Source organism: Melampsora larici-populina (genome assembly GCF_000204055.1).
Source record: "Melampsora larici-populina 98AG31 unplaced genomic scaffold MELLAscaffold_8, whole genome shotgun sequence".
Taxonomy (NCBI): Eukaryota; Fungi; Basidiomycota; class Pucciniomycetes; order Pucciniales; family Melampsoraceae; genus Melampsora; species Melampsora laricis-populina.
Window position 1 is genome coordinate 1067378 of NW_006768772.1, and position 10159 is coordinate 1077536.

Genomic DNA, 10159 nt, shown 5'->3' on the forward strand with positions numbered 1-10159 from the left:
AGTGCTGCCATGTATCAAAGCGTATTGACAAGCTCACATAGAATCTCATTATGGCAAAGATGGCAAAGGTCATTCATCAAACATTGTTGATCATCCCCTACACCAGTATCAACATCACAAGTTGAGGACGTTTTGATGTACCATTTCTGAGCAAAACCAATAATGTACTCATAAAGGCTATTACTAATGGTAACTTATCAGAAAGTGCATGGAAGATCCATTCAAAGAAGTGGATTGGATGTCAAGATATTGTTGAAAGAAGACATAGATCAATATCAAGTATGGATAAATCCTTCCGCCATTCTCAGATGACAAATCCTCTGTGATCCCAATTGCCATCACATTCAAAAAGACAGTCATATTTAAAATTGTGTTGATTGCCACTGCTCCAGTAGCATAGAGTGAAAAGTTCCCAACCGCTGGCAGTCTTGCAAGAAGCACTTAGTAAAACCAAAGGACCAACACGGCTAATTGTCTTCCCAATTCTGATCTCCACCTTTGGTAGACCATCCATTTCACCCTGACTACCATCACCCTCATTGATACATGTTTTTTTAAAGGAGTGAAGGATCAAGGCAACCGAAAAGGATTTGGAGATGTATTTCATCATCCTTGGTATCACACAGTTGGGAGGATTAAGGTGTGTGACACACAGTGACATTCAAATACTGTGAATGTTTGAAATAATGTGAAATGGCTAGCGGCTGGCGGGCCGGCGAGAAAAGTTCAAGACCCTTCAAATTCTCTGATAATTTATGGTCCCTTACTTTACCCTTTTAATTGGCCAAGATACTATCAGTTTCATCTGGACCCAACCCACACACAATATTCCACATGTTGTTGCTTTAGAATCCTGACAAGTCTTAAGATATTCACCCCAATCTTTGTCACAATCTTCCATATCTAAAGTTTAGTCAACCACTTAGATAGAATCATGAATCACAGCTTTGTTGCAACCATCTTGTTGGCATCCATATCATTTAGCCAAGTGTTTGGTTCAGTGAGTGATTTACATGCACTTTCACACCACCCATGTCCCGGTTGAACATCAAGATGATGTTTGACTGCTGTGGTCCAAGCACTTTCTCCATCCATGTAGATAGCATTGTACACATCCTGAAACATCATCAGGTTCTGTCTGAGCTTGGCCAGCGCATCAATGGGTTTCACTACAGCCCCATCAGCTGATATCATTTCTTTTTCACTCTTGAGACCTTCAGTCACTGAACCAAAGGCTTGGCTAAATGATATGGATTCCAACAAGATGGTTGTGATGAAGCTGAGTTTCATGATTCTATCACTGTGTCCAAAACTCTGTGGCATGGCGATGTGCACACACCAAACAGTTGTTGTAAAAGCTGGACCAGACCGTGAAACAGTTTTCATGACCAAAGCCAAAATTGCCTTTGTTGAGGTCCTCAGACAGTGACGGTGACAGTGACAGTGCAAAATCAATGTCTGATCTCGGGTTTTCAGACCTTTGTTTAAGACCATCAATTTCTGCTGAGTGCAACATCCCATTACCCTATGTTACAACAGGCGGTCAAGTATTGTTGACATGTTGAAGAAAATGTCTTTGAATCCAATCAAGGTGGTCTATTGCTTGTCTCATTTTCAGGTTTATATGTCCACACTGAAACATTCATGAGACTTTCATGAGAAATGTTTGTAGGACACTGTAAACATCATTCAACTTCCCCAAGTGAGCAGGAAAAAATGATTGGGAGTATGATTTTTCATAAAATGGTCTATCACTCCACACCTGAGCCATAAAAACCACACTACATATGTGCAGAAAGCTAAGTCAATAGTTGTCTATCATGTACATACAGGTCTGCTCAGTTTTTTGCCCATCAGAATAAATAAATCACATGTTATGCCACATGTAACTTTTTCGACTTTGGATTTTTTTTCCCAAACATTCACTACATATAATTCTGTAGCTGCTCAGGCAATATTGTTGAAGCTATTTCTTAGTAACAGAACGGGTGTTACATGCAGTTGAGTTGATGCAATCACACCAAAACATTGAGTCAGTGTATGTAGTCAATCTTTTGAATGCTTTTTTCAATCTGAAAGAAGTTACAGCATGTATTACATATGAATAAGTTATCCTGATGAGCAGATAACTGAGCAGAACTGTATGTACATGATAACCACATATTCACTGAGCCTGCCACACATATGTAGTGTGGGTTTTATGGCTCAGGTGTGGAGTGATAGACCATTTTATGACAAATCATACTCCCAATCATTTTTTCCTGCCCCCTTGGGGAAGTTGTTTAATGTTTGCAGTGGGACTAGTTGGGTTAGTCTTGGTTGCTTTGTTATACGCAAGTAAATACCTCGTGAAGTTGGCCAGTGATTGACAAATCCATGTGTTTGCCTTTGGAAGCAAGTCATGACCAGTGAGCTCACCACAACCCCTCTCTTGAAGTGATGAGATCTTTTGAGCTGGAGAAGAAGGGAGCATCAGGATCTTGGCATCAAAACATGTTGATGCAAGGAGGGTATGGATCAACACATAATGCTTTGAACCTGATTTGTATCAAATGGCAAGGGAAATATTGATAAAGTAACAACTCCGGTCAGGGAACACAATCCTGGGATGTAAACTCTGGAGCTTGCTATGTTCACCTCAAGGGCTCAATTGGTCTTGACTCTTTCAAAGCAAATGACTACCGACATATGATTAAATAGTGCATATTTCATTTTTGCATTAAAAAATTACAGAATGTGATTTCTGGTCAGAATTTTCTTCAGTGAACACGCCCTAAGTGTTAGTAACATCTTCTTTAGATGAAGAGGACATGTCTTTCACAAAACAACTGATCATCTTTACAAAGCCAACTCCCTCCTTCCCCAATTCCAATTTGTTAAAATAAGTTCCAACTACAAAGATTTCATACTAAAATTAATATAGGATATTGTTTGAGAAAAAATTGGATTGTATTGCTTGATTGATTATGCAATAATGTCTCTATCTGAACCTAAAACTGTTGCTGTCTGCTAAATAAACTATCACTTGACGCATGACTCTATCCTACTTCTACATGAATGATAATAATCTCACTAATTGTATGGTCACATTAGACTTGTACAAATATAGAAAAAGAAATTTAGAGGGAAAAATTGAGAGCAAAAAAATTACAACCTTGTTATTGCATACAGTCTGTACATGGAGGGTATGAGATGTACGAAGCGAGCAAATTTTTATTTGACTCTCAATTTTTGGGGGGTCTCTCAAAGTAGGATTTTAAAATGGAGAGTCAAAAGATTTTGAACCTTTTTGAACCGTATCTTTTCTATCCAAGCATGTCACAGTATATCGACCACTTCCCTTGCACTGCCATGACGCTGTATTAGACTGTATTCATGTGTGGTAGGTGGAAATGAGCAATGTCACTAGCGAGAGAGTTTAAAATCTTTTGACTCTCAATTTTGAAATCCTACTTTGAGAGACCCCCCAAAAATTGAGAGTCGAATAAAAACTGACTCGCTTCCTCTCGCTCTGTACATCTCATAAACTCCATGTACAGGCTATACACAATAATAAAGTTGTAATTTTTGTGCTCTCAATTTTTGTCTCAAAATGTCTTTTTTATGTTTGAACAAGTCTATTCTCTAATTTTTATATTGATATGAATTCAAAAATAATCAAATTCAACTGCTTTGATTTTCTGGCATTGAACATTTTCATCCACTACTTAATTTCAAGGGCGGGCGTGCCCGCCTCAAGTCTAGTTACAGGTAAACATAAGATCAAACAGTTCAGTAAACCTGAACACTCATTCTTTAGGGATCCAACCGCCAAAGGAGTTGCATCGCCGTGACCTGGACAAACGTGGCACAGTCACCACAGCCAACATAGATGCCTTGGATTGAAAAATCCAAGGTATCATCAAACTGAAAACCTCAGACAGAATCTTTCCAAGGTTTTGATCTGAGGTATCTTTTTGTGCCAAAAGATACCTTGGATCAACACCTCAGACAAGATCTGTCCAAGGGTTTATATCCAATGATGCCTCGTATTTTTCAATCCGAGCCATCTGTGTTGGTGGTGCGCACGGCACACCACTCACGCAGCATTGACAGACCCTTTTCTGACCGCCTTTTCCAAGTGTTGGTGACATAATTTCCGGCAAATTTTCCCATGCAACCAATTAATCTAAGTACACCACCGGAGGGTTTGGCCTGTCTGTAGACCGGCCTCGGTTCCCCAGGCGGTCTGAAGGTCGATCATCCAAATGACCTTTTGGAGGCGTTTCGCTGCCGGGGCAGAGACCGGTCTGCAGGCAAGCAATACCTGTCTCAAGGCAAGCATCATGCAACCTCAGGACATTCAAAATCACTACATAGATTATTTGCCAACGTCAGCGCCTTTGAGGAACAGTTGTAGGGGTTTTTACTGGAGTGGAGCACAAGCAGTCACAGACTGGTGACAGAGCCATCCTTTCCTAAACTTAACAAAGTCCCACGCTTGCGCATCCTGGCGAGGCGTCAAGCGAGGGACTTACGCCAAATGTGTACGCTCCATAAGCTCAGAGATTTGGCTTTTGCAGGGAGCTTGCTTCAAACCCTTATAGCTTATTCCACACCAAGGATTTGCATATGGTCCAAAGGAAGAACTTGTGCGCCTGACCCCGGCGCATAAGGTACATATTTTTTTCCTGAGGAATGTGCCGCCCCCTTGTCTAAAATGTGCATCAAATATTGGCTCTTAACAGAGGATTACACATGTAACCTCTCTCTCGAGTCCAAATTTGCTGCTAAGACCAATCTTTGAAGCACATTTTTGGCAAGAAGGCATCAACTTCCTTGGGAAAAAAAATTGTAGTCTCAGCGCAAGATATCAGCGCACAAGTCCTCTCTTTGGACTATATCCAAATCCTCGGTGTGAAAAAAGTTATAAGGACTTGAAGCAAGCTCCCTGCCAAACCCAAATCTCTGAGGTTATGGAGCGTACACATTTGGCGTAAGTCCCTCGCTCAACGCCTAGCGAGGATGCGCAAGCGTGGGACTTTGTTAAGTTTAACCCTTTCCTATTGTGAGAGGAAAATCTGAGGTGACGTGGAATCTCACAATCAAGAGTGATCGAGAGACTGCAGAGTTTTGTTGAGACTGCAGCGTGAGACACCTCTCAATTGAGGACTTATGCCAAACTTGTACAAACTCATTGCTCAGGGTTTTGGATTTTGCAGGGAGCGTCCTTTGAACGCTTCTATCGTTTTCCACACCCAGGATTTGGATATGGTCCAAAATAAAAAGTTGTGCGCCTGACTCCAGCGCATAATGTACATATTTTTTTTCCGAGGATTGTGCTCCCCTCCACAAATGAAAGCTCTTCAAAGTTTGAGGTTTCAGAGAGATATAAAGGATTCACAGCAGTTACACAGCGGTCTACATGTTGCATGTATCTCTCAAGCACCAAACTTTGCAGTCATTTTTTGGTGGAGGGGAGTACATTCCTCGGGAAAAAAAATATGTACATTATGCGCCGGAGGCCGGCGCACAACTTTTTGTTTTGGACCATATCCGAATCCTCGGTGTGGAAAACGGTAGAAGCGTTCAAAGGACGCTCCCTGCAAAATCCAAAACCCTGAGCAATGATAAACTCAACAAAGTCCCACGCTGCGAGACGCAGCGTGGGACTTTGTTGAGTTTAGAGCAATGAGTTTGTACAAGTTTGGCATAAGTCCCTCGCTCGACGCCTCGCGAGGATGCGCGAGCGCGGGACTTTGTTAAGTTTAGAGTTGCGAGACATGAGAGAAGACAGCCATATGTACATATAAACTCTTATTTTCTTGCGTTTTTTCTCTTTGTTCATCCACTTCCCTTTTTCCAAATTGAATTTGCTCCAGTCAGTCAGTCATCAATCAGAGTCGATCATTCTCGTTAGCAGTGCAATCACTAGTTTTGATATCGATATGAAGATAATATTGCTTCCCCTAATCCTCGCAATACATTTCCTCGTTCTTAGTCACGCCCGTGAGTCCCAACCCCGGGCTCCTGAGGAAGGTAACGCATTACAAAGACGCCAGAGCCAGAGTGACGGGACCAACAAAAACAAAAACGTCATCACATGTCAAGGAGATAATGGGCAATACGGGGGAATCTTGCAAGATTGCCACAAGTTAGTCCTCATTTCTCTTCAGACTGATTGGACTCGTCACCCATTGACGAGATTTAATTGAATTCCATCTTGTTAATTGTACGATCTGTAGAGTCTGTAACTACATGGTAAATCCGAAAAACGCGCCAGTTTCATGCGCCATGTTCAAAACTTGTGCAGTGAGTTGATCATGAATTCTATCTAGCTTTTCCCATGAAACTGATTTATCGAGTCCCGTTTGATTTGCAAAGATAATAGTTCTGAACCCAGATGGCTCGCCCGCAAGGGTCGATGGCTTGTAAGTCTTGAGCTGATCAATGTCGTGTGCCAGGCCTTTTGTTCAGAACCTGATTGAATAAATTGGTGACCTCTCCAGAATTCCTGCAAACGAGTTTCGATATGCCGCGGGACAGGTCCTCTCTACAGGCAATTGCGTTGCAGAGCCCAAGCTCCATTTCGTGAGTGAACCCCTGTGAATACGTATCCTCGAAACCATCACCTGACTTACCAACGATCCCCCTGTTTAATAGCGTAACAAGCCACTTTCTGTTTACCCGGATATCATCATGGGGTTACAGTGGCTCGAATCGCCCATGGAATATTCATCCGCTGTGCCCTGCGATGCACAAACCTTGGCCAATTTTTCCTGAGCTCTTCATCATTGGGCTTGCAACAAGGGCCTTTTTCTTCTCTATTTCCGACTTTTCTGGTTGGTTGAGCACTAGCAACTTTACACAAGTCCGTTTGTCTTTACACTGCTAAACAGGCTACATAGTTAAAATCATCTGTATGCCATCTGTTGTGAGGAACTTGCATTGAGTGTCTTGCTCCAAAATATGGTTGTTCATCAAGGACACCTTCGTTGAAATTACTAATCCTGGTGGCTCGGAACATGACTAGCGGGACGTAAAGCAGTAACGGAGAGGTGATACCTCAACCGAATGTAGCATTTTGTGATGGTGGTACAGATCCAAACGACCTTGAGCCCTTTGTAAACCCTACCCATCGATGCAGGGGTAGAGTCGATGAAAGACATACATAGATATAATGGCGCATTTTGGAACAAAAAGTGAAGAATCTCAAATTGCATCCAAGATAATTTTTAAGTCTCTTTGACTACATACACTTGGTATGTTTTCACCTACTATTTTGATGAGTGAATGTTTATGAATAGGTGAACTAGATTTTTGAGCATACTTATCGGTTGTTCTCGATAACTTATAAGAGATTGTTGAGTTCTTATTAATTTGTGCACTGATTGAGAGCGGACGTTCAAATAATGGTTGTGCTGTCGATGCCGAATGACCTGTAACATCGAACTCATCCTTCAGACAAATTCACAAACAAGAAAACCAATATTTCCAACACATCACTACTCAGCTTTAGAAATTCTCATCAACCGTTTTATCAAAACAAATGTTGAAAGCAAACCAAATCAAACAACATTCAACTTTAGATTCATGTTGGCTAGTGATACATGGACATGCATTTGATGTTACCGAATTCTTACCGGATCATCCAGTTTAGTTAGAGTTTTCAAAACAAAACAAATAAGAACATCAAACTCATTCAAACTTGTTTCTTTATCTTAAGGGTGGTCAAGCGATCTTATTGAAGTACGCTGGAGCAGATGCAACGTAAGTTTTTGATATCGATTGTTTCAGATGATGATAAGGATCAATTTGATTGACATTTGCTTCGTACTTTCGAAACTGAAGTGAAGCGTACGACCCTATTCATCCACCTGGTACCATAGAAGAATATTTACCCAAAGAAAAACATTTAGGGAAAGTCGATCCGAGTGAATTAAAAGCGTAAGTCAACCTCTCACATTCCTATCTTGTAGATATCTCATTCTATCCGATACTTACATTGTCATCTTGAATCGTGATAAACAGACTTCAATTAATAGAAAAAGCTAAAAACCCAAATCCCCATCCAACTACAACTGAAAGCTTACCACCTTTATCAAATTGTTTAAGTTTATACGATTTTGAATCATTAGCAGAAACCAAACTTTCATCACAAGCATGGGCATATTATTCATCTGGATCAGATGATGAAATTTCAATGAGAGAAAACCGTTTAGCGTTTCAAAGAATTTGGTTTCGTCCTAGAATTTTAAGAAACGTTTCTAAGATTGATTTTTCGACTAATTTATTAGGTTCTAAAACTTCTATACCTATGTGAAGTCCTTTTTTTATCTTCTTTTCAAATGGTCTATTCAAAGTAACTGATTAAAACACACTTTCTCGGTATAAATAGTTATATTACTGCTACTGCATTAGGAAAATTAGGTCATGTTGATGGAGAAAAGAATTTAACAAGAGCAGCAGAAATAGAAGATGTAATTCAGATGATTCCTACACTCTCATCAGTACCATTTCTAGAACTTTCAAATCCGAAGCATCAATCTCAATGGTTTCAACTCTATGTGAATGCAGATCGAGTGAAAACTGAAGCTTTAGTAAAACGAGCTGAAGCAAATGGGATCAAAGCTCTATTTATTACTGTCGATGCTCCCCAATTAGGCAGAAGAGAAAAGGATATGAGATTAAAGTTGAGTTTGGCCTTACTATGATTATTGAATTGAACATCTTTTTTTCCTATTCTCTGGACTGATCGAATTTTGATATTCATAGGTTTGAGACCCTGGGATCTGATCTTCAAGAGAATGAAAGTAGTATAAAAGGTGGAAAACCTTCTGGAAAAGTAGATAAATCACAAGGTGCTACTAGAGCAATCAGTAGTTTTATAGATTCAAGTCTTTGTTGGGATGATATACCTTGGTTCAAGAGTATAACCAAATTACCCATAATCCTCAAAGGTGTACAAACCTGGGAAGTTGAGTTCATCTTTTTTATCTTCCTCAAAATCTCACATATCAGTTTTGAAGCAATTAATTCATTGATTTTGGTTGGTTGGTGTCGCACTCTCAGGACGCAGTGTTGGCATATGAATATGGATTACAAGGTGTCGTTCTCTCTAATCATGGTGGAAGACAGTTAGATTATGCAAGATCGGGAATAGAAGTTTTAGAAGAAGTAGTCCAAGAATTCAAAAAACGATCAATTTATGATTTAAACAAATTTGAAATTTATGTTGATGGAGGAATTAGAAGATCAAGTGATGTTTTAAAAGCATTGTGTTTAGGTGCTAAAGCTGTTGGAATCGGTAGACCATTTCTGTATGCTTATTCTACTTATGGAGTTCCAGGTGTGGTAAGAGCGATTCAGATTTTGAAAGATGAATTGGAAATGGATATGAGATTGAGTTGAGTGAAAAGTTTCTTAATATCTTATGATCTTGTTTCGGATTACTTATTCTTTGTTTCTTTAGTTGGTGCTCCTACTCTTGATGACTTGAGACCTGAAATGTTGGATATCAGTTCACTTAAGAATAGATCAGCAGATACTTTACCTGATTATAAATTCCGTCAGAATTATCAGGTTTGATTCTTTTCTAATTCTGTCACTTTCCAATTTCTTGTAAACTGTAAAACTTATGAGAGTTCTGTTTTGATTGAATCTTTTCTAGCCATTGCCTAAGATCACTCCTGGTGCTTCAAAACTTTAAGCAAATTTATATGAAGAATTATTCAGATTCTTGGTATGTATGAGGTGCGCCAAAAGTAGGGAGAGGCGATAGATATGAGTGTTGTTGTCTGTTCTTTGATTGTTTTTATCTCAATCATGACATCCAAAGTTCACTATAGTTGAACCTCTACAATTCCAACCTGTAACCTGTCCTTTAAGTTGGTGTTCTTTTATGTATTACCTTTGTAACATGATCATTGTATTCTCTCTCTTTTTCAAGGTTAACTAGTCTTCGATTACCTCAAGTTGATATGTTTGGGCCCCATAAGCCACATGTTCCAATCCAAGCCATTCAGACAAAGTTTGTCAAATTGCAATATTGGTCTTCATGAAGACAAAGACTTGGATGGTTTGAAGGAAAATCAGACAAAACAATTGTCTCTGTGACTTGCTACTTTCTTTCTGAAAATGGCATTTACACTGCCCTTGGATGCTCAAAATCTTCAGTCTT

The 10159-nt window shown here is 39.8% G+C and overlaps 3 protein-coding genes across 3 annotated transcripts; 1 reads left to right on the top strand and 2 right to left on the bottom strand.

The window, feature by feature from the left end:
• Window positions 1-939: 939 nt before the first annotated feature.
• MELLADRAFT_124501 (uncharacterized protein) lies at window positions 940-1290 on the bottom strand (the record flags this gene model as incomplete). The annotated part of the gene is made up of 1 exon (XM_007407246.1): window positions 940-1290. The coding sequence occupies one exon, from the start codon at window positions 1288-1290 to the stop codon at window positions 940-942; it is 351 nt and encodes a 116-aa protein (XP_007407308.1).
• A 4943-nt stretch (window positions 1291-6233) lies between these two features.
• Window positions 6234-7006, bottom strand: MELLADRAFT_104120 (uncharacterized protein; the record flags this gene model as incomplete). Its single annotated transcript, XM_007407245.1, has 4 exons — window positions 6234-6445; window positions 6621-6658; window positions 6744-6833; window positions 6867-7006. 4 exons carry the CDS (start codon window positions 7004-7006, stop codon window positions 6234-6236), a joined length of 480 nt encoding a protein of 159 aa, XP_007407307.1.
• A 404-nt stretch (window positions 7007-7410) lies between these two features.
• Window positions 7411-9951, top strand: MELLADRAFT_47483 (uncharacterized protein; the record flags this gene model as incomplete). The annotated part of the gene is made up of 10 exons (XM_007407092.1): window positions 7411-7633; window positions 7706-7749; window positions 7831-7926; window positions 8011-8298; window positions 8378-8671; window positions 8755-8795; window positions 8826-8956; window positions 9052-9385; window positions 9452-9561; window positions 9650-9951. 10 exons carry the CDS (start codon window positions 7529-7531, stop codon window positions 9686-9688), a joined length of 1482 nt encoding a protein of 493 aa, XP_007407154.1.
• Between the last annotated feature and the right edge of the window lie 208 nt (window positions 9952-10159).